The sequence below is a fragment of the Triplophysa rosa genome, linkage group LG3, assembly GCF_024868665.1.
Source record: "Triplophysa rosa linkage group LG3, Trosa_1v2, whole genome shotgun sequence".
Taxonomy (NCBI): domain Eukaryota; kingdom Metazoa; phylum Chordata; class Actinopteri; order Cypriniformes; family Nemacheilidae; genus Triplophysa; species Triplophysa rosa.
In genome coordinates, this window is record NC_079892.1 from 10,242,254 (window position 1) to 10,266,663 (window position 24,410).

A 24,410-nucleotide genomic window follows, 5' to 3' on the forward strand; every position below is an offset into this window, starting at 1 on the left:
TATCACATCAAATGCTGAAAAAAAGTCAAGGGTAAGAGACAGTTTGATGCTAATACCTCAAGTTCAGACAGAGGGAACACAAGGGATCTGCGGACAAAACAAATACATATAAGACGATAAGAGAAAGATAACGGAGCCCTTCATTCAACTGGAGAACATTTAGATATGATTGTCATCATGCTCCAGTTCGATAAGCATACTTAAAGAGGTTGAAATGGCAAAGCTGTTGTTACGAGGACACAAAAGGTGGGGAACATAATCTAATTCATGCACTCGATGGATAAAGATTGCATAGCTGTAAAAAACACTTGTTTACGGTAATGCCAGTGCTGTGCTTGTAGCCCTCTCTCACTCTCTGGTTTGTCCTCCATCCATTCCTGGATAAACAATGTCCTGTGACCTCCTGCATCCCAAACACGAGCCATTCGAAGTTGTGTCCGATGTGCCACAGACTGAGACGAACATTTGTAGAAGCCCATATAAGCGATTTTATGCTCCGTAGTTTTAATCCAAAAGCGGGTCAAACCCAAATCCTCGCCGTTCCGCCGTATCCTCTCTCTGAGAAAGCGACAGGATTTCTGAACCAACGTTTAACGCTTTCCACTGGTGAAAAACAGTCATGCATTTGTCGGTAATCCAGTCAAGTGTGCTTCCGGTTTCAACAACGCAAGGAAAACAGTTGTAGATAGGCTATACATCCTTTAATGTGGATCCATCTGTTCAGTTTGTGGTTATCGACCTCGGCAACAGTATCTTCCATTTAGATTCGTATATGGAAGGTGCTGTGATAGAAAAAGATTAGAATTAGATTAGAAATATAAGTACATATATTTGCGTAAGAAATTCAGCGACATCTAGCGGTGAGATTGCGAATTGCAACCAACGGCTCACTCCATCCCTCCCTTTGGAAGCACTACTGTGGCTGACACAGAACTAAGATGTCGTCACGTTTTGCTTTTTTGCTGAAGGAGATAACATATTTACGAAACGCGCTCTGTAGAGCAGTTTGTCCATTTAGGGCTACTGTAGAAACAACATGCTGAATTCCATGTAAGGGGACCCGCGGTGTATGTAGATAGAAATAGCTCATTCTAAGGTCATAAAAACATAACGCTATATAAAGGTCGTTATACACCTCTGAGGACATAGGTATGCATATTATAATGGATTTTTGTCAATAGATCCGAGGATAGATTTTATATCCTCAACCCACTGGAGTCATTTTGGAGTCTCGCTGGACATTCTCAGCATGAGAAAGAAAACCATGCATAAAGATATATTAAAAAGTGTTCGAAAAGAAGGAGCATATGGCTTTTGATGGCATTTAGATCATAAAATCAGAAGTGATGTTAACATTAAACTTCTATGAATCTATCAGCGGAATAGCAGAAAGAATTTGGTTCATCGAGTTCATCTTGTCACAGATCTTCGAACATCAGACGTTTACCACCTGTGCATGTTTCACTCGAGGAAAGTGCCGCATCATTCTCTAAAAACAAATTTTTACCTCACTTTACTGTCATTTCAATTAACGTGTACGACATTCGATCAATATGCAGCGGTACAGCGGTTAAATCTTTCAGAGAACAACACATTAAAACAAGTTGAAACAAGATTAAAAACAACATAAAAACTGTTTCTTGTAGTGCTCACAATGTATAAATTACATTTATCCTTAAAGCCCACAATGAATGTGCCTGTGAGCTCTGATTTAGAGGTACAACATCTTCTTAATGTGCTCGAATGCTGAGTCACAGGTTTGCTCTCTCAGGCAGTGATGGGAAAGCCATCAAGGCACGGTTCGATTTAATGTTTGTGTAATATCAAGTCCACTACGGCTACCCATATTTATTGTTTTAGAGTCATAAATTTGTCAAACTTCAATCAATTTCTGTTGAAGTGCTACCTTCATTTTTACCAGTGGACCGATAAACAGCTGTGAAGTTACATTGCAGCCAGCCAATCACTTTCGCTTTCACAACTCCTGCCAAAAAGTGAACCTTAAACGACCATTTACAGCAATGCAACCGCAAAACTGAACTCAGATCAGCATGCATTAAAAAAACAAGTCCCTTTACTACAGCGACACAATATTCTAACCTTAAAAAGTCAGGAGCCCTGGAAATCATGTTCTCAAAGTCAGCGAAGGAGAGTTTGTTATCTCCATCCAGGTCGGCCTCCTCGATGGCCTTCTCACACACCAGATTAACCTCCTCCGGTGTCAACTCCTCCTTTGTTAGCCTGTTTAACGTTTTTTCTAAGTCCTCCTTGCAGATGTAATTATCCACATTAAAGTCTAAAAAACAAGACGTTAAGAGTTAACAACAAAAAGTTGTTATGAGTTTGCTGTCCTGTTTATGAAAGTTGCTTTATAAATGTTTATTATAAATTCTAAAGCCGTAGTTTGTGATAGTCAGATTGTAAAACTTTGTTTATATTATTTCATTTTTGTGGACAGGACGTGAGGCAATGAAAAATGACTGTTACCGTATATTTTGAAAGCGTAAATGGCCTTTAGTTCTCTGGGGGCCATTTCGCTGAGAACCGAAAACATGTCCACAAAATCATTGAAGCTGAGGTTCCCCTGGCCGTCCTCGGAGAACGATTCCACAATCCGATTTCTGAAAGGGTTCTCCTGGAAAACAGAAATAGATTGTTTTAGAATATATGAAATTGTAAATGTTTTAACCCCCCCAAAATTGTAGCTGGTACGTTGGGGCCCACAACAATTTACAGTTTGGGAAATCTGAATTCTTTTAAAATAAAGATTTTTTTAAAATAGATTGAAAAAGACAATTGAGTCACCAACAAACATTAAAGAAAAAACAATATAATATCCAAAATAAAATTAAATAAAAAAACAAAACAAATTAAAAAATAAAGATACATAAAAATAAAAGATACATAAAAATAAAAATAGCATTCTTTAGTGTACAACCAAATTGCACTAATTGAGTATTTGAATATGGTCGTGGTAAATATTCTACATGGTACTTTTGTATGCAAACAATTGAAACGTGACGGTGTATAAATGCATGCCGGTGGTTGTACACAAGCACGCGTGCAGCAGATTTGGTTTTGCTGAGCGAGTCATGTAGAAAATGTAGAAAGGCTGACTCCCCAAACTCACGCCCATATATTTCTTACTGCCTATTGGCCTAAAGGAATTTTTATGCCCTAAAACAGCTGACTCGACAGCTCTAGAAACAGTACTGTTGCATGAACAAAGCAATACAGGGTCAAGCCTGAGATTTCAGATCTGTTTGAAAAAATCACTCAAACAAATGTTTTTGTGAGACAATTTGAGTGTTCGCACATACAAAACCTAATGCTATGATGCTACTGTGTTGTTAGTTATGGTATTTTAAGCAGTTCTTGAAGTGTCGCTTTGTAGTTGCTATGATGCCTTGTATTCTACTATACTCTACTCAACTCTACTCAACTGAATATTCAATTCAATATTCTATTCTATTCTATTCAATATTCTACTCTATTCTATATTCTACTCTATTCTGTTACATATTACATTCCATATTCAATTCGGTTTCATTTTCTATTCTGTTCTGTTCCATATTCTATTCCATTCCATATTATATTCCTTTCCATTCCATTCCATTCAATATTCTGTTATAATCTGTTCTTTTCTTTTCTGTTCTCTTCCATATTCTATTCTTTTCTATATAATTGATACTTGTAAAAGGACAAGATACTGAGGTGTCATTATTGGCAGGTCTAAACAGGTAAACAGGCCTCCGGTAGTCTGAGGCGCTGTGAATTACTTCACTTTTGCACATAAAGGCTAATTATCAGACAGGCTTGGGCTGAAGTAGACTGAGATTTACGTTTATGAAGGTTGAGAGGACATTTGGAAACTGGAAGCTGTCGTGGCCTCATCAATCCCAACATGACTGCTCTCCATCAGCACCATCCACCTCTGAAGAGGGGGGTTTATGGCTCCTTTGCCCATGTGAAGGCTTTAGGAATGGAGAAATTATATCTCTGGTACCCAAGCGTAACAATGCTCATCTTGAAACTGTAACGTCAAACAAATTCAGGCTTGTTAAGGGTTGTCTTACAATTATTGGGGAAAGGTGAGATCGGATCTGCGATATGGCCATGATGATAGATACGGAGATTATTTTACAGAGTAGCATCAGAGATATGGTGTGATGACATCACAATAAACATTGTGGAACAAAGATCTATAGGCAAAAATGGCTTACAGAAATATACTTGATAAAGACATTTGATGAATCATCTAAAACAGCTTCGCCGTGACCAGATGAGTTATGGAACTAATAAACTGCTTCCTCTATGTAGTGACATCATTATGACTTTAATGGTAGCATAATATACCAACTAATGCTCTCATTGGATTAATGCTCTCTTTCGATAGCCACTGCGCCCATTAAAAACCAATTCCGACCTATAAAAACAAGTGCCTATTATATTTGATATCAAACTACAAGTGCAGTGAGAGTCACTGCACAAGCATTCTGTTGTAAAATATTTCTGTTGGAAATATTTCTGCACCTCTGTTCATTTTTTTAATGAAAACGGATATAGTATCAACATCAGCAAACTGCATAAAACGATCTATGCTGAAAAGAACATGCAACCTTGGCCATACTGTACATGTGTAGATCATTTCTTTCATGACTTCTGTACTAGCTTTCAGCTATGCTCTAACAGTATACTTAAAACAGGACAAAATCTATAAATTACTTACAGACAGAAGAATTAACAGCAAGTGTAAATAAAGCTAACATATAGTGTAAAGACTCCACAAGTATCTATAGAGCTTCTATATAATGGTGACAATCGGTAGATTACTTTTATTTGGAAAGCACTACTTTTAGTAGGATTGTAGTACTACAATTCAACTAAAATATGTAGCTCAAACAGTGAAGCATGGCGCTAACAATGTTGACATCATAGTTTCGATTCCCAAGGAATGCATAAACTAGAAAGAGAAAATATATATTTTGAATGTAAGTTGATTTGTATAAAAGTATCTGTCAAATGCATGAAATAATATGTAATTGTATTGTGAAGTTATTATATTGACAAATATGATTTTATTATTACCCTCTTACTTGCTTGAGGATTAAAAGTATGCAACATAATAAATGATGAAATGGCAATGTCTCATGGGGCGTTAACTTTCATAAGCATAGTGATATAATAATATCCCTCGCTCCTATCGGTTGTGCCGTATCATATAAACAGCTCAGCCAGCGTGGCCATTAAAAACCAATTTTGCTCTATAAAAACTTTTTCGCTCTATTATATTTGATATCAAACTAAAAGTGCAGTGAAGGTCATTTCACAAGCATCCTGTTGCTTTAACAAGAGCCAGAGAATGTAAAAAACACAATAACACATAAGAAGGTGAACTAGCATTACCTTCAGTTCTGGCATGTTGACTATGAGAGCTAAAGGGACTTTAACATCAGGGTCGTTGGTGTAGTCCATGGGAACCAAATGTGGAGCCAGCTCGTGGTATCGTCCATGCAAACTGCAATGCAGAGAAAGGCAGATGTGTTTACTGCGGTTCCTCTCGACTCAACCTTTCAAACAGACCTCATTACTTTTATTCACAACTAATGAAAAATGAGAGCAAAACAAAACGGACCGTTTGAAATGTAAAAAAGGAAACCAATGTCGGTGTGAATGTAAATGCGAATCTGCTTATTTACTAAGAAAAAGGAAACAAGACAGCATGAGTCTAGACTGTTAGAAGTTATTTTGTAAGAAAATACAGCAAAACAGACAACTCATTTATTGTTTTATTTGCTAATGCAAAACAAACAAAAAACAACATAACAGGCTGTCACAAAACAAAGCAGAAAAAAGCAAAACACAAATCAAAACAGGCTGTTACAATAAAGAAACCAAACCAAACCGGGCAACCCATTCATTGTTTTTGCTATGCAAAACAAAACAAAAAACAAAACAGGAAATGATACATGTAAAAAAAGAAAATATAACAAAGCTGACAACCCATTTATTGCTTATTAGTTTAATACACAAAGCAAAAGCAAAACACAAAACAAATCAAAACAGACAAGATAGAAAAAATATAGCAAACCCGACAACCCATTTATACCCAAAACAAAGCTAAGCACAAAAAAATGTAAACAGCCTGTTACAATGAAAAACATATACCAAACACGACAACCCATGTATTGTTTTGTTTACTTAAACAAATTATTACTGTACACCGGCAGTGTTTTATACTTTAGCTGATAAGTCGGAGAAAAACTGAGACTCAAAGAATTTCACAAACATTGCAACCAACAACCACTCAGTATAAAGGGAAGTAGTGCAGCTATAACCATGCAGATTTCACAAGGCCATTTTGTCTATCTGTTCTGCACAGAGAGAGCTGGACTGTGGCCAGCCAGCGGTGAATTGATGACTCATTCTGAGCATGGCAACTAGACACAGGGAAGCGGACAGTGTAACAGTGCAGCAAGAGAAAAAAAAACACACCCAGAGATGAGATAGCAGATGTTCAGTAAAATCCAGGGCTGTAGGGACACGGAAGAGGATGGGATGAAATGACAGCTGATGTGGCTGAGAGAAGAAAGAAAGAAAGAAAGAAAAAAAGAAAGACAGAGAAAGAAAGAAAGAAAGAAAGACAGAGAAAGAAAGAAAGAAAGAAAGAAAGAAAGAAAGAAAAAGAAAGAAAGAAAGAAAGAAAGAAAGAAAGAAAGAAAGACAGAAAAAGAAAGAAAGACAGAGAAAGAAAGAAAGAAAGAAAGAAAGAAAGAAAGAAAGAAAGAAAGAAAAAGAAAGAAAGAAAGAAAGAAAGAAAGAAAGAAAGAAAGAAAGAAAGAAAGAAAGAAAGAAAGAAAGAAAGAAAGAAAGAAAGAAAGAAAGAAAGAAAGAAAGAAAGAAAGAAAGAAAGAAAGAAAGAAAGAAAGAAAGAAAGGTTGTCTTGTGTTTCTGCTGTTAGAGAGAAATCTCATGTTGCACCACAGGTATCCAATCAGGATGCAAGGAAATACAAGTCAATCCATAATGATTGCCGATAACCCTTCTCTAACCTTGTATAGCAGTGTAGCGGATTGCGCCAGTGTGCGCTGCAAACACGAGTAACAGAGTGTTTTATGTAGGTGATAAAGTATAAGACTCCATTAGGTTTGTCGGTGATTGTTCATTTTGTTTCCCGTGCTCCACTGGACCTGTTATCAAAACCAATCTCAGTGGCATTGCAGTGGGACAATTCATCCACATGAATCAAAACGGTTTAGTGCGTCTTACATAAGAGCCGGAACCACTTACAGAGCACCGGATGACAGCACGACATTATTGAAATGAAAAATAACATTACTGAAAGTGAGGTCGGGAGTAGGTGTTACAGTTGCTATGCAAATCAGGTCTGTAGATGTTTGAGAATCTTGAACCAAGATGGGCAGATATAATAAGTGGTGCTTGCTATGGGAAAGCATTATTTGAAATGAATTAAAAAAGAAAACCCTAATGAGTATTACCACTCATCTGTTGTAATCAAGGTTATTACAGTTTACTAAAACTATTAAAACAGTTCTGTTAATTAAAAATGAATACAATACAGGCCTAAATATTAACTTATTTGAAAACTGTAAACTATATGAAAATGTGAAAATTAGAAGTGAAAATACATAAAAACTAAACCAAAACTAAACCTGAAATAAAAATCAATTAAGCTTATAGCGGTATAAAAGCTAAACAAATAACAAAAGCACTCAACAAAATTGCTAAAAAAATACACTACAATTAACATGAAAATATAAAAAAATGAATAAAACTGCAATTAAACAAAAATAAAACTATAACAACTCTGGTTCAGAAAAATGAATGTCTTTTCTAAAACGTTCTTTTCCTAGAAAGCAAAAACATTCAATAAAATGATAGCAAATGACGACTTTTTCTGCTTTTCATACGCGTAAAAAAACAGTAATCTCACATGTGCCTCTCACAAAGTTTCAGAAGAGATCTTAATTTCCAAACACTAGGCTTCTTGAATTTGCAAGTTATAAGGCAAATACTATTCAGATTAAGATATACTTTTACTGACTGTGAACAACTGCCTAATTTCTCCATTTTTAACTTGACCAATGTCTGAAGACAAATAAATAAGAGACAAATATGAAACACAACATTATGAAAAATAGACAATAAAATTGTATGGTTTGGAGGGCTTGAACACCCTAAAACAACTTCACAACATTGCAATAATGTTTTAAACCAATTACCCATGGTTTTACAACAGAAGCCATATTTTAACCATGATATATCTATAAAAATTATGGTAATAAAAATTATCCATAAGCACCAATTCTTTTCCATAAATGTAGTCTTATTCATTGTACATCTGGAATGCAACACAGCTTTCTAGAAGCATCCTGATGCATTACAGCATGCGGCGTATGGGCTTTAGTGGGGTAATGGATGCAGAAGGTGACAAAGCGCTCTGGGAATGGAAGAGAAAGGCCTTCATTGCATCATTGCAGAGCCTATAATGGCCATTAGAAACAAATGCATTAAACATGTCATTAAACCCCTTGCGTTATGTGTGCAAGCCCTGTTAATACACACATGGATTTTTCCTCTCCATTGCAAATCCAGTTTAGAGGGGCGACTGCTTGTCAGCACGCAGGTTATGTGTGTTAGTCACGTCACTTGATATGCTTTTAACAGAAGGATGTTTCTCGGCTTGAAAGCAAGCAGCTGACAACCTATCTGAATGTGTGACACCCACGTGCCACGGTGAGGCTTATTCACTGTCACAGGAAAGTCCATGACCCACGTTGAGTCACCAGGGGACTTTAAAGCAGTAGGATGGGTTTCATTATGATAACTAAGGCCTTTCATTACAGTTGCTTGCAAACAAGCGATGGGATTTTGCCAAATTAAACAGGAAGGGTAATATAAACCAGGGACTCCAACCCTAGTATCCCGAGGTGCCAATTTTATTTTTGTTGTTAATCACTGAAGTGGAATGCAGTGAATTAAAATTCAACAGGTCCATCACACTGTAAGAAAGGTGTTCTTCCATCTATAAAGCAAAAGTTATATTAACGCCATTTTTTGGATTTCCGCCTGAATTTGGCATACCCAATTTTAAATGCACACCATATCTGCATACAGTGGTGTAAATACAAAATTTTGGTGTCATGTTCCAGGAAACCCCTCCAAATGTATCTCATGTAGATAGACAGAGGTTCATATAGTTTACTGAATTTTTAACTATCCAAGCTTTCATGTCACGTTGCTGACGCAGCACGTTGATGGGCGATATTGGAAGCGGATATTTAACTTTTAAAACCACGAAAAGAGGTAGGAATGGACTTATTTTGTTGAAAAAAACCTAACAAAAAGATTATGTAGCATTTGGGGCTAAGCGTAATGATGGGATACAGTTATTAGCTTAGATATTTGATAGATGTGTTGTTTGTTTACAAATATCAATTTCATACATCATAATTCATTTGACTTGCATTCGATCTGTGGTAAAAAAAAATCAATAAATCCAACTGAAGATCAATGTTCTGTAGAATAAGAGCTTTCGTTTGATATATAACTTGAATATGTTGGACATATTTGAACGTTATGAAAAATGTTCATGATCATAAACATACATGATTTTAAAGGGGTTATGATATGGGGATATGATGAATTTTAGCCTAAATACGATAAATGCCAAAATGGTGCACTTCTTCAGAAACTAGAGACTCTAAGCTTTCAAATGATACCACATACGATAGTTAGAGTTACAGAAATACATGTAAACATTAAGGGAATACTTTTATGATGTAATTTTAGTTTAACAGGTTAATGTATTGATAAATATGACATTTCAAACAATCAATTTCATTTGACTTACATTAAGAATGATCTGAATCTAGTAAACGTTACACTTTTTTGGCTCACACATAACACCTGCATGCCAATAATGACCTATTGGCACACCTGCGTACTTATCGACCTCAGACCTCACCGAAATACTGTGGCATACGGTAATTGGCAGTTTTGCCCATGAACTCTCTTTTTTCTATTTTTTTTCTATATTTTTTATAGAAGAGCATCCACATAAACGTCCACCACAGTCGCAATAAAATCTCATTTAACTGTCATAGTGTCCATAACCAAGAACTCAAACAGACATGCAGTAAATCCTCTTTACATAACGCAGCATAACGCCGTGAATCACATCCGATCATCCTTTCAATGCTCACACACCTGGAAACGCATCATGAAGTGTAGCCGGCCGATCTGTCAAGCTTAATTCAATACACTTCACTCTGCAATTAAAGCAAACTCATGTAGACCGATACCTGACGCAAAAAAAAGCACGCATGGCTCGATGAAAGATGCTGCTCATTTGTTCTCACATCACTTTGGTTGGTGGAATGTGGTGGGTAATGAAAGCTTTGAGACAGCTCAGGGGACATCAGGAGAAACTGCTTTCTTTAAAAAATCACTTATATTTATGAATGCATGAATGTAATGCCAACAACACTAAAATTCTAATCTTTTTTAATTTTTTTTTAAAAAAAATATAAACAAATCTAGCCATAATCTAAGAGGAAACTCACAAAGTGAACTGTAGGCAGATACCTACAGAATTCCCAAAACAGACATGTGACCACAAACAGAAACAAAATGTAACCCTTTGACACTGGAAATGTCCTGCCCACGAGTCAGAATGGGGGAAGTACGATATAGCTACAGCTCAGCCAATCAGAGCTCGCCGTTGAGCCAGTGTATTACCGTAATTGGGTCGTTTGACTGCAACCTGACCCTGTGCCTCATTCTCCTGTATCTGTTTTTAATTTCTTAAAGTAGTCACTCGATCTTCAAACGGCAGCGACATTAACAGCATATCCTGAAACCTGAGAGCAATAACGCCAATCCAATTAGAAAAGAAAACAAGCTATTTGTTTAATTTATACCTAATGCATAGAGCGAACGGACAACAGGTCAAACAACAAACATAAACTCTGGGACTGATATTGCTTGACTCTTGTTAGCATGCATAGAAATCAACGTAGGAGTGAAACAGACCTGTTAGCAGCATAAGAACATTCAAGCATCGTCTGTTTTGAAATAGAAATGTAAATATTATATATATATTTTTAAATCAAGCAATACACAAGTAGCACAAAAAGAGTGAAAAAGCATAGAAACAGGAGAAGTGGTTGGATTTTAGTAGCTATAACTAATGGCTGGCCTGTTTAAGCGGAGCTGTAAAATATAGCCGAGTCAATATCCGTGACTGAGCCTATTTGTGTTTACAGGACTACTGAAGCAAAAAGTAAGAACTCAAAGATAGTCTGGTTGCCAAACAGTCAGGGATTGCTGTGGAAAATCCTTTTTTGTTGTCGATATTGAAATTTTGTATGAACGTTAACATTATTTTACTTTATTTGTTTGCAACTTACATTTTAAAATAAGAGGGGTCTTATTATAGGCTGCATTGTGTATCAAAACTAAGTAATTTGTTAAAAAAACATATGATATCATACAGTATCTTTTTATGTGTTTTTAAAAAATATATTTATTTTTTACCAAAATGCTATTTAAGGTAGGCTATTTAAGTTGTAAAATATATTTTGATGCTGGTGTTGTTGTTTCCAACCAGTTTTGATCTTTTCCTGACCCCTGAAAAAAAATGTTATTTCATTTTAAAATGTTTTTTTTAACTGAAATGAGACAACCTCGATTACGTATGCAGTCGACAAACGCGACCTCCAGAGGACGCAGCCTTCGTGATGAGACGCAGAATCGAATCGACTATTGACCAATCAGAATCAAGGACTGGAACTAATTATAAAATTTACCATTTTGAAATTGTCTTTTGAACTGGGTAGGAAGGATTCACAAAGCACAATATATTTGTATTTATTTTAAATGATCATTGAAAGTTTGATTTCTTGTGGTATGACCCTTTTTAAGGTGAATAAAAAGTGTCTGCTACACTGAGACGAAACCTATTTCACATTCTCCTCGCATACAAAGGGAAACATAAAATATTTCTGCTGGTTTGACCTCCCACTTGTAATTCAGAGTACAGTTATGTGGAACCTTGCCACAGTTTATGACCAATAATTCCATTACAGACAACATCAGCGGCCCTGCTGACATAAACCCTGCCTCATAAACAACATGATTAGTCTATTTACTAGTAAAAGTTGAATAATTTCACATCATTTGATTGATCCACACTTTAACAATAACTGTGTGCTTGCTGCAGAAGCTGTAATGCAAAAAGCATTTTAATCTATAACTTAGTCATTCGTGATTCAGTGTTTGTTATAAGATAGTATGTTTATATGCTATATAATTAGTATGGTAATAACCATACATAACATAATACAATAACATAATACATAATAATATAACAATAAAATAATTATATTAACAGAAAATAATATTATAAAAATGATGTATAATTTATGCCAAATAATATTTTTCTATATAAAATTATATATAGAAATAATAAAAATTAATAATATTCAATATTATAAAAGTGAATTACACTGTTGCTTAAAATGCACAAAATGTACTTGTTATGCATGAACAATTTTGCTACACTCCCAAATTTTTTACTTTAATCTGAAATATTGTGAATGATTGTTACATTAACATAAGGGCAAAAAACACAGCAGCTACACGTCATTCTCATTGTCTGTAATTCCTGCGGTGAAAAATGGCTACATGCAGAAAATCACAGCTTTGGAGAGCAGCCACATGGTCTAATTGCATCTGGCAGAGAAACTGAGTGATAGCTTCCAGTTTTAGACCAGAGCTCATGTTGATTCATCGTAGGAACAAACCTTGCTGATTGTAATGCCAACAACACTAAAATTCTGAAGAGTGCTGCGTTGGGACGACGTTACTGCTTTATATATGTAGTGAATGATATGGCGTGCAGATACCAAGGGAATGCTTCTCAGAGACTGCTGACCATTTCAGCGTTTGCAATAACACAATAAGCTTATAACGGAGGATGATGTCATGTTAGCGGCCAGAGACAATTACACGCTCTGCTGTTTGCTGCATGCCCTGATACAAAAAGCAGGGAAGAAATCACATTCTTGTAGATAGAGCAAAGCTAGAAAATTTGGTTGGATGGGATGTAATATCTCGCTCTTTACCAAGCTTTTTGGCTGCGAACAATGGTTTTAGGCTCAAAACACTTGAGCATTTTCTGTTGTTTTGGGGGTATTGGTGGTTAAATAGGACGTCATATGCTATTGATCTAAGATGTATGGTGAGATAGAGCTCTGTTTCCAAGCATTTCCAAACATAAAACAATACATAAAAATTGTGTTTAAGTCAATTCGCAAAGGTAAGCTTATAATAAACTATAAAAAATTAGTGGAAATTTAAAAATGACTGTCAAATTTAAGCTGTCATGTACACTTTAAAACCCTTTTTTTTACAGATTTTTCCACGTATTTTTGAAATATGCAAAAACCATCAAATTACGGAAAATTCAGGAATAACATGAAAAACTTAATTTTACATGAAAGAACTGTTACTGTTTTGAATGGGATTTTTTTTACAGTGTACGATTTTGTATGCAGAATTGTTTGATGTCATTTGTGTTAAGATAAGTAATGTAACCTGCAATTTCATGTTTCAAACAGAGATGGCGATAGAGAAGCAAAAATTTACAGACTGCAGCTTTTTTATCCATAATTGTCAAAAGCTGCAAACATACATAAATTCCATCTAACAATGAACAGTAATACATGGCTTTTAAGAATACTTTGTTCTGATTGATCAGTTGCCACATTCAGCAACATTTGTTCCCTCAGGAGGAAGATGACTATGTAGGCAGTACACATAAGGCAGGTCACTATGTTTTGGAACAGGGTTGAGGTGTGGGACGGCTTGACTGCTCCTATATCCGTATAAAAAGTGGCTTACATAAAAAGGACAACTCTAATAAACTGAACGTTTAACAATGGTGAAGTCGTCTTTATTAGACCTCCGCACTGATGTAGGCAAGCATATGCATTTCAAATAAATGGTGCACAGCATGTGAATGGAATACTAATGCAGCCAGTGGACTGTACTGAATGAATGAGCATGGATGAATATCACTGGAGCTAAAATGCTGAGAGGGGAAAATGAGTTGTATGAATGGGGTGACAGGAGCGAGAGATATATAGGTTTTATAGACGTGGTTAGTGAGAGCCAGTGAAGTGGGACAGTAAGGGTGAGACAGAGGTGAGAGAACCGGTAGAACACACAGTACCGTAACAAAACCGCTGTAGCTGCAAAATAAAGCAATAAGCCCCAAGAAGCTTATTGCGTCACGTCGTGCCACAACGCTCTTAGCTGTTATAAAATGCACTGTAACCGACTGCTTCGCGGGGCTTATTGCTTTTATAAAACGGTTATTCCATATGCGTAGCAAGGTTTCATAAAATAAATAAAGTGATATTTAGGCTATGTAATGCGGTCAGCCATTATAAATCGGGGTATTTTATAACGGCTTAGAACTCGGCTCAACCAATCAGAATCAAGGACCAGAACTGACCGTTCTATAAGGCACGTATAACAATAAAAAACTGAGGTAGATGTGTATGTGCAATGATAAGAGTCACAGGGTGATCTTACAGTACTCACCGAAGGATTTCCTTGCGGGTAAAGAAAGTGCAATCCTAGAAAACAGAAAAGAGAAAATCAGCTTGATCAACTTTCGAGAAATTCATTAAATGGAAACAAGCAGCTCTTCTGTCTACTGCCTACATGGACACCATCCCAAACTGAAGTGACTGATTTGGAACAAAACCACTTGGAGTTCACAATTTCAGTGTTTAATGTAATGGAAGAATATTAATCTACATTTTTTTGGCATGACTACAACACGCATTAAGGTCACTGCAAACTCCTTCTTTAGCTATTCCCAGATCTGTGAATCCTTTCTTTGCTGTAGCAATGCCAACACATTCATTAGCTCATGATTTACCTCTATTTTATGATGTTTACCTTGCTCGCCGCTGAACAACCGGCCAGCTTTCTGCTCCAAAAAATAATAATTCCTCCAAATCACTGGAGCCGCACAGAAGACCGTCTCGTGATTTATGCGCATAAGCCTTTGAGTGCTGTTAATTGCTCATTAATCTGAAATATTGAGGCTTGAATCTGTGATGTGAGGTAAGGCCAGAGCTGCGAGATAGACGAGCCAATGGTAAATTATTACTAGACACAACATAGCCCACATATCTAATAAGGACATGTTGGAAAAAAAAGAAATGGCTGCTTGGCCAAAATTATGACTCACTTCTTATAATATAGACATTATATAAATGTATTTAAGATGGTGGCATGCAACACCTTCTGTCTAGTTCAATATTATTACTTGGGCTGTCAAACGATTAATCACGATTAATCACATCCACTATAAAAGTTAAGTCTGTGTACTGTGCAAAGTAATTTTGTATTTAAATATATGCACGTATTTGTATGTTTTATAAGACAAATATCAAATATACAAATTAATAAACATTTAAATTAAATGATTGGTAAATATAAATAAATACATGTAAATATTTCCTAAATATACATGTACTGTATGTTTATGAATGCAAAATTTATATGCACAGTACACAGACATATATTATATCAACAACACTTTTATTCTGCATGGATGCGATTAATCGCGATTAATCATTTGACAGCCCTAATTATTACACAGCTCTGGTGCAAAAAGTAAACATTTTTATATGAATATATAATGACAAAATAACTTCGCTCGTTGTTATTGGCAAGACACAAATAACTGAAGCCAAGTCTGGATTTTTTGATGAATACAAATGTAGATTTCATCATGGTTTTCACACAAAGTTATTGCAAGGCTTCAAAAAATATTGCGTTATACAGTGCAAGAGCTGTATGGACAATGTTTATGGAGCTTTTATTGTGGAGTTGACATTATAGAAATAGGCATTATATGAAATTTGTGTGTTTCACTGAATAAAAAAACTTGAAGGGGTGGGTAACAACATGAGGGTGAGTAAATCTTCATGAATAGAAGATGGATAAAATAATAAAAAAATGTGTTCAACAAAAACAAAGCAATATAAAAACATGCTTTAAAATGATTATAAAGGAAGATGTTTCTTTGATATGCACGGCGTGATGAAATTATTTGATAACACTTGGCTGGTCTGAGGAACTAGTCTATCAGCCAAATGGCCAAGCTCCACTGATCCAGGTACTACAACCCAGTGATTAAAGAGCACAACAAGTCCCATTGTTGCCAACTGTCATTGATCTGTACAATGCACTTTGATCATTGACAGATGGGAAATGCACATAGATATCTGACTCCATGAACGAATGCCATTACATTTTTACAGAATCTTTCTGCAGGTGTCAATGTTTCATCATACTGCTATATTAACAAAACAGAATAAGCGTTTGATAGTAGAAGCAACCAGAAAATCCTACAGCCTACTCAGGTATCTGGGTATCTTAGATTAGTAGCCTATTAATATTTAAGCTTCTTTGAGTACAGCTTTGAGTAACATACTAAGAAATTGTTTCGCCAAAGCATGACAGACTAATGTTACAGAAAACAAAAGCAAGATCTTCTCACATATACACACAAGGAGGATAAGCGCTTTAGAACATAATGATCAGATGTCCTCGCAGATATGCCTCAATGGTCAGACCTCGAGCTTCACAAAAGGAGCATTACTGATTGTGAAATCTGCATTATAGGAAACATTACAGAATCTGTTCAGTGTAATTAGAAATAAAATTGCATTTTTCTTTTATAGTTCACATGCAGTGGGCTAATTGGTTTTGAGAGAAAGATGCACAGAATAGGGATTAAGCACAATGTCAATATGACTATATACATCGAATGTATGCCTAAAACTGTCTACTGCGTGTATTTACAGACAAACGTGCATCCTACAATCTGAGGACTGTAAAAGAAAAAATGTAATCGTATATGACGCAGAAAAATAAAATGATAGTCTGTTTTATCAAATTGTTTCAACAGTTTTTTCATGTTTTGGTTATCAATATTTCTTTCCTTTATACAAATGTTTTTCATAATGTACAATCTATTTAAATGCCTTCTCTTTTGCAACAAGATAAGTGATGGGATAACATAAACTAATCATATTTTAAACGTAGTAACATGTTGTAAAGAATGAAAAAAAGAAAATATCACAGATTTAGCCTAAAATTGAACGCATGTAAGTGTCTGTAAGCAATGAAAAAAACAAAGTCTCTCACCTGATAGGCATCTAGCTGTTCATCAGTAAATATCGTTTGCTTATTACCCATCTTAGTCGAGTAATTTTCCTATCGTAAAGATGCATCACATTGGAAGTTCGTGGCGTCTTCTCTGTTCTAGGCATTTATGTTCACGGTTTGGCCAGTCGAGAAAATTGGGACCCGGCATGAAATTTCAATCCGTCTCGAAGTAACCGACGCCTGCTGAAGGTAAAGGCGACACTCTCCATGAATACTTTAACAGCTGAAGAAACGCTATACTTTCTGATGCGTAACGTTTCCTCGAGGACGGGTCCTTGCACGCGCAATAAAATCGTATTGTCGGATTAAGCACCGACCTGGTGTCCGCACTCACTATGACAGTATTCTCAATGAAAATGAGTCTTCAACTAACTAACACGTTTACACCACTAGAGGGCGGCATTGACCACACAGCGTTATGTCGTCATTATTGATGGTGGTTTTGTTTTATTTTGGAAACATATACTTTTTGGTGTTTTGGAAAATCAAAGAATCTATCATACTATCAATTGTATTTATATAATAAATCTGATCCTTCTGTTGACAACATTTTATATAGGCTACGCGGATGTAAACCATCTGGAAGAAAACCCTGTTTTATTTCCTTTTAAAAAAGAAATGAAACTTTCTATCGATTCAATTTTCTTTGAAACAAAAGGCATTAAAAACTTAGAAAATGTCTAATGTCTTTAGTGTATTATTGTGAGCTCCCCCTAGTGTTTATGTTATAAAAAATTGGATAAACGAAAAAGTTACAGTATATCTTCATTTGCTATACACTAAAATGATTTATTTGTGGTTTATTTGTATTCATCATTATATTTATAGTAGGCCTATACAATATTAGTAGTAGTAGTAGTAATACTAATATCAAATATCAACCATCAGATATTTACCAATACAAATGTCTCTTTTGTGGTAGGCACATAATGCATTCCAGTGCTGTATCCATGACAATATCCAAGTAACCAATGCAAACACTTGAAAACGCAAGGAAGGACAACTTCCGACTATTCCGAACGCTACATAATTTTTTTTTGCGTCAACTGAGCGCTTGAATATAAAAATAAACCATCAGATCAGTAAAACAACATGGCTCCAAAATAATCTCCGCATTAAAAGCATCAGTACTGTATATAGGGCAGGCATTGCAGTAACGCTAGACGCAGCGCTAACCGTCACACCTGCTCAGATCTGCCTGTGCTTCTTACCGCTTGCTTTCTATCCATGCACTGGATATTATTTATAAACAATACATCAGTCTCATGCTGTAAACACCGAAAGACTTAATGATTTGAGGGACAATGGACTCTAAGAGGGAAAAGGACAACGGTGAGTTACTCGCAAATAGATGTTTTATAAACGTTAGCGCGTGCTAGCAGCGGTAGCTGTCCACACAATGTGGTGCTGATTGATAAAAATACTAAATATGAAATATATTAGTACGTTTATACAATATATTTAATATGTTTGATGTTTAATTAAATGCAGTCTTGGGTTATTATTTCATCTTAACCAGTATGAGGTTTCCTAAAGCGCAGTCGTCGCTTGTTGCTCCCCGTGTGTGCTGAATTTACTGTAATTTAAGCATCTGCTTTTAAACCGACTGCTGCTTTGTGTGCAAAGCGTGTGTGTGTGTGTATACGTAGCTGTAGTTTAGGGACATTATTGTGTCCTAAAGTTAGACCTACAATGGAGGACACTCGGTACTCTAAGGATTGATAAATGATTCATAAATAATTGTGTAATGTTTTTTTGTTTTGATATTATAATGCAAAAGGAAACGTTTTCTTTTAAGAATTGGATTAGAATAGGGCTAATCATAAATTACAAAGTATGTCTGTTATTTTGTATCACAGCAGAGAACAAGTGTATACTTGGTTAGGGTGAGTAGAGTAACATTGAATAGTTGCCAGGCATTAAATTAAACCCAGAAAACCAGCAGCTGGTTTAATCTCGTATTAAAGAGATAAAGAACACATCAGAGGGAATTCAATATGAACCTTATATTAATATGGAGTTATATTTATCTCTCCAGTACTGGATAGACCAGACTTGAATGGTTTAGTATATGCTGCATTGTACATGCACTGTGTTGTTTAAAATAATCACACTTTTCTCCTCATTTTCCAGTAACTGAATGTGCAAAAATCACCAATGTGCTTCTGAAGTCCCGTACAGGGGAGTTCGATTTGGAATCTATTTTGTTTCTTAAACTGAGGAATTTAGGTAAGCTGACATCAATTTAGGAGACCTCTTATAAAAGATGTACATCACAAAAGCAAAATACTGTTTTTATATTGCAGGAATATATGACCTTGGATGTATAGGGGAGTGTTTAAACCTAGAGAGGCTGGACCTCGCAGGCAATAACATCACAAATTTGGGGCCTCTTTCACCCTTGCGAAGGCTTCTTGTTCTTAATTTATCAGCCAACAGGATCTCTAATTTAGGTAAACGGTTATTAAAATGACAATTGACCAGTTTTTCATGCAATATGTTGATTCCGGTTAAGTCGTTTTTTTTATTTCTCAGATTCTCTTTCTAGCTGTGAAAGTTTGCAGAGTCTTAATTTGGCGGGCAATGTTATACCAAGGTAAACAGATTTTTAAATCATTACAGCTCATAATAAAGTATACAGTGATTAATAGGTTGCTTATGTCATATCTGTTGCATTGCATCCACAGTATTGATAATCTCCACGCACTCAAGTCTTTATGGAGACTGGAGAGCGTTAGATTAAAGGACAACACTTATAATTACTCCAATCCAGGTTAGCGTTTATTTCTAGGTCAGTTTAATACTTACTAAAATATTTTTGATACTGTAAGGCATTTCCTTTAATTCACTTGTTGGTTTTGTTGTAGTCTGCAAGAATTCTTCATACTGGACCCTTTTTCTTGAAATGTTCCCGAACATCAAAGTTTTAGATGGTGAGATTTTTTTATTTAGTTTTTCCGATTTACATGCAACTTACTTAAAGAAATAAGTTTTTTCGTGTGTTTTCTTTTTATGGGTGACCCAATGAAATTGTCAAGAAATTTAACAGATTATGGTTTACTGTGCCACTTCAGGTGAAAGGGTTGTGGGACGAGGAAGTGACTTATATCAACTATGTAAAGATATTGACGATACAATTAAAGGTATGTATTTTTGTGCTTTTTTTTAAACACTGACCGTCTTTGTTTTTATATTTTTATATTAATTAGAAGACAAAAAAATGTTTTGTAAACAATTTTCTATTTTGGTTTTAGCTGGCTTGTTTAAAAGTGGTCAACTTCCTGACGTACCGGAGTGCAAACCTTGGGTGGACGATGGTTTTTGGGATATAAAAAGATCGAACAATGCCATTGTTGATGAAGCCTATAAACAATTCAGTGGTATGGTTCAAAATCACAGATTTTTATTTAATATTACTGCTAACCCTACACTCTATAAAAAATAGTGCTATATAGCACTTAAAGTGGTTATTGGCTCGTAATCATAGGGGAACCACTTTTAGTGCTATATAGAACATATTTTGTTGCTTCAGTGGTTTGTGATGACTGATGTGCTACAGTATATAGAACCGCTGAAGAACTATACAGGGGCTTAACAGGTTCTGATATATGGAAACGGTGCTATATAGCACCTCGGTCACCCCAAAGAACCTCTGAAGAACCACTGAAGCACCAAGATATGGGGCTATGTAGCACTAAAAGTGGTTCCCATCTGATTTCGAGCAAAGAACCACTTTAAGTGCTATATAGTACCATTTTTTTAGAGTGTAATTCTGTGGTTAAAGTAAGAATTTTTCAATTATTAAAACACCATTTAAATAAATCAGCAGTCAGAATTTACTTGTTCATAGGTGTTTTGGAAATCCATTGATTTTTGGCGACCTGTCTCTCTCACAACAGATGTTCTTCATGAATGCAGACTGCTGAATAGCAGAGCAGCCCATGTGATATCACAAAATGAAAGAACCATCAGTCTCAAGAACCAACCAAAGCAGTATGCTGTTTGAATCTGGGGATTCAATAACATTACATTTGCTAAAAATACATATGTTTTCCACAGCTTTTTCTGTATTTTTAAACATCCATATGCTTGATACATCACCGGTGCCAGAAATCCAAAATACTCCATGTTGCCTGCAGTGTGAGGGTTAGTGACTACACTAGAGTCTTTTTTTTGGTTTTCCAACAGAGAGAGACTACCACTGTTGTTAACCCTAATCCAATTTAAACACCATCTCAGGATGTTCAGAATCAAACAAATCCACTCTGCACTCCTAACACAACTGTATTGTACATATGCTTTAAAATGCACTTAATTATGCTTAAAATGCTGCTATTTGTATATTTTGTAATAGTGATGCACTTGTATTGTTTATTCCTAAAGCTTTCCCATGATGCACTTGCTGATTAACATTTTTACACAGTGTTTTTTTACTTTTTATTGTGGATGCATTTTTGTACTTGAATGCACCTGTTTGTTTAATACTGTAGGCTTCTTTGTTTTTCTTTGCTCAGCGTTTTGCTTTTCACTACATTTATATTGTATTATATTATATTTGATCTGCCTTGCATCTTTGCATTTTCATTTACTTGGATAAACACATGCCAAAAAATGTTTCTGTGTCTTTTGGTATGCTCATTTTCTTTTCTTTTTTTAACTTTTTCATTGTATTGATTTTTTCATGCTTGTGTATTGTGACATCCAGATCAGTAGGGGGAGTAAGACAAAGAGTTTACCAACTTTGCTGTCGCATGTAGAAAAGCGTGCTTGTACCAAGGGTCGCCAGGTTTCGTGTAATCCCTATTTTAGAGTAGAAAAAATGTAAAAGCTCAAAAGATGTATTATTTATATTTTCTTGATGTAACTGCTGTAAACCATTGTAACGAATCAATACACATTCATAAATTAACTTTTAAATTATCTAACTTAGGAAAACCCATTTCAATTTCCCACTTTTTAATTCTCCTTAGTATCGCTTTTCCATGCCGATTAAAATATATATTTAAATGTTTATATAAATGATACACTTATAAACACTTTTGATGCATTTTATTAAAGACACACTACCGTCAGGTTTAACTTGTCTTGAACATGGTTCCTACCACATTTCGCGTTAGGTAGTATATTATCTGGCAACCCCACATGCTTGCTCATAGAGAATGAGACATCGGATAGCTGCATTGAGTTTAGTAGTTGCCAGATCTCGGTTGACACAGGATGGCTGGAAACGCGTGGAGGTCAACGGTAAGGTCTATTTCGTATGACACATTAACATCTTATTAATCTGCTCTGTATTATTTTTAAAATGACGGTACATAAGGAATGTATGTAAATACGTAATTTGTGCTGAAAACGTTGCGCTGGGACAGAGATGCCACAGCGGCCCTGTGGCGCTGCATGCCCTTCAACAACACCTTTAACACTACTAACATAACTTCAACAAATCTACATGTCTGTTAATACCTAAGAATGAAGGTATAAGAATGAAATGAAGCTGTAGTACTACTGACCTCATGGATAAGTTAGTCACGCCTGCGCGTGTCAAACGCCGGGTGCTTTAGCGCAGATGTTGAACATTTTCCTGCACTTTTCCCCGTCTACGCATTTTTCTGTTTAACAAGCCAAAATTCAGTCAACTCCGCTAAGTTGGGTAGCCATAGGATTAGGTTGTGTGAAATTAAAACGTCATTCTTACCTTTTCCAGATGATAAAACTTCTCGAGAGATGCGGCGTTGGGATAAATGAAGCGAGCAGGTCAACGGAAGTAAGAGAAGCATCAGCGCTACCGCGTTAGCTTGCGTTGGATCCTTATAGTTCTCAAAGATGGCAAATCTGACGCGGACATTAAGAAAATAGGGTGCGATAGATTTGAAGGAATTGATTTTGTGAAACCAGTGCAAAACTGTGATTTTTAATATGTTTGGAGAAGCATTAACACCAACTAACCAATCTACCAATGGCAATTTGCTGGATGAAGGTCACCTCGTCATTTTGGCTTTATGCATTTATGATTAAGGACTGGTTGATAATAACAGAAAAGCACGTATTTAGTTTATCCTGACCTCTTATAAGATGAATGTTGGCACAAACTATACTGTATATTATTAGAGCTGATGGGGTATATCAAGTGAGCACCGTGCCATTTTGGTTTATGTTAAGTGAGCCCTTAATACAAAATGTGTTTGCAATATTGAAGATTTTATCTCGCTATCCACAGACCATCAAGCCAGAATGAGTCACAATTTCTACAGATGTGACATATAGTGGCCACAAAAAGTATTTGGACACTTTAGCCCCACACTCAAAAGAAAATAAGTAATAGGTTTATTAGGTAACAAAGTATCAAACCAAGTGACATCTTCAAGCAATAACTTGTCTTTGATTGAAATGAATGACACTTAAAATGCAGTTACATCCGTACATTTTAAGTGTGGATTAAGTGTAGAAAATCTTAGAGCCCATTGACGTCACACTGTGTGTTGCATTAAATCAAAGATGTCCCCTTCAGATCTGCTATCTGCTATTGAGGGGTTTGTTTCAAACATTCCATCAATTTAGTGAGTTGGCCATAGCCTTTACAGTTCCAGACTGATATTTGAATACGTTATATGACGACACTACATGCTTTTCTGGGGTTTATGAAATGACCCCCCCCATTCTACACCTGGGACTAGTCCTTACCTCTTAATAATATATCACTTAATATATGTCAATAGATAATCAATAAATAATAATTGAAGTAATCTGTTTTTATCAGGATTTTCTTAGACCGGTCCCTCGTGTAATTCAGCCTCCTCATGCTTGTTGCTATGGTGATGGTACAATGCAGTACATTCTGAAGATCGTTGTTTGTTTGCATGCAGAACGTTTGCTTACTCATTTCAAGCTTTGTTTGGATGTCAGATGGTGTTTCGAACAGTCTCGGCTTGGTGTAACTTCTAGTTTTATTGATCTGTTTGTCTGTAACGGTCTTTGCAGGTGTCCCGTGTGATGGGAGCTATGAAGAGTCAGACCCCGCAGCCCAGAACCTTCTCCAGAGGGGTAATTTCTAACATATAGATTATCTGCCATACCGTGACCGGTGACTGTCAGCTGTAACAACTGATAAGTCATAAACGGTAAACTTAATGTGG

The 24,410-nt window shown here is 35.9% G+C and overlaps 3 protein-coding genes across 6 annotated transcripts in view; 2 read left to right on the plus strand and 1 right to left on the minus strand.

Moving 5' to 3' along the window:
• cib2 (calcium and integrin binding family member 2) lies at nucleotides 1-23,025 on the minus strand. 3 transcript variants are annotated; one of them, XM_057329845.1, is made up of 6 exons: nucleotides 22,973-23,025; nucleotides 14,632-14,666; nucleotides 5,407-5,518; nucleotides 2,488-2,635; nucleotides 2,101-2,296; nucleotides 1-782 (listed from the first exon to the last, which is right to left on the minus strand). In XM_057329845.1, exons 3-6 carry the CDS (start codon nucleotides 5,473-5,475, stop codon nucleotides 761-763), a joined length of 435 nt encoding a protein of 144 aa, XP_057185828.1. In that variant the 5' UTR covers nucleotides 5,476-5,518; nucleotides 14,632-14,666; nucleotides 22,973-23,025; the 3' UTR covers nucleotides 1-760. The 3 variants fall into 3 exon arrangements, with proteins under 3 accessions (XP_057185828.1, XP_057185827.1, XP_057185826.1); XM_057329844.1 differs by lacking the exon at nucleotides 22,973-23,025 and adding an exon at nucleotides 18,174-18,216; XM_057329843.1 differs by lacking the exon at nucleotides 22,973-23,025 and adding an exon at nucleotides 17,257-17,641.
• lrrc61 (leucine rich repeat containing 61) lies at nucleotides 18,239-22,260 on the plus strand. Its single transcript, XM_057329842.1, has 9 exons — nucleotides 18,239-18,609; nucleotides 19,411-19,506; nucleotides 19,584-19,730; nucleotides 19,813-19,873; nucleotides 19,965-20,050; nucleotides 20,145-20,210; nucleotides 20,352-20,420; nucleotides 20,532-20,657; nucleotides 21,177-22,260. The coding sequence occupies exons 1-9, from the start codon at nucleotides 18,582-18,584 to the stop codon at nucleotides 21,281-21,283; spliced, it is 786 nt and encodes a 261-aa protein (XP_057185825.1). The 5' UTR covers nucleotides 18,239-18,581; the 3' UTR covers nucleotides 21,284-22,260.
• idh3a (isocitrate dehydrogenase (NAD(+)) 3 catalytic subunit alpha) overlaps nucleotides 22,417-24,410 on the plus strand; it is a 6,217-nt gene continuing 4,223 nt past the window's right edge. The window contains exons 1-3 of one of the 2 annotated variants that reach the window (XM_057329839.1): nucleotides 22,458-22,521; nucleotides 22,982-23,041; nucleotides 24,256-24,318. In XM_057329839.1, the coding sequence (XP_057185822.1) occupies nucleotides 22,495-22,521; nucleotides 22,982-23,041; nucleotides 24,256-24,318 (150 nt within the window). In that variant the 5' untranslated portion in view covers nucleotides 22,458-22,494. Of the gene's footprint in view, nucleotides 22,522-22,981; nucleotides 23,042-24,255; nucleotides 24,319-24,410 lie in introns of both variants that reach the window. The other variant, XM_057329841.1, reaches the window with a different exon arrangement.

Excerpts from the sequence above, each read along its gene's own strand:
- cib2 (XM_057329843.1), bottom strand. The coding sequence starts at position 17,307 with ATGGGTAATAAGCAAACGATATTTACTGATGAACAGCTAGATGCCTAT. Across the intron at positions 14,667-17,256 it reads AACAGCTAGATGCCTATCAG|GATTGCACTTTCTTTACCCG; the intron begins GTGAGAGACTTT and ends TCTGTTTTCTAG. Across the intron at positions 783-2,100 it reads AGGGCTCCTGACTTTTTAAG|CACCTTCCATATACGAATCT; the intron begins GTTAGAATATTG and ends TTTCTATCACAG.
- lrrc61 (XM_057329842.1), top strand. The coding sequence starts at position 18,582 with ATGGACTCTAAGAGGGAAAAGGACAACG. Across the intron at positions 19,731-19,812 it reads CAACAGGATCTCTAATTTAG|ATTCTCTTTCTAGCTGTGAA; the intron begins GTAAACGGTTAT and ends TTTATTTCTCAG. Across the intron at positions 19,874-19,964 it reads GCGGGCAATGTTATACCAAG|TATTGATAATCTCCACGCAC; the intron begins GTAAACAGATTT and ends TTGCATCCACAG.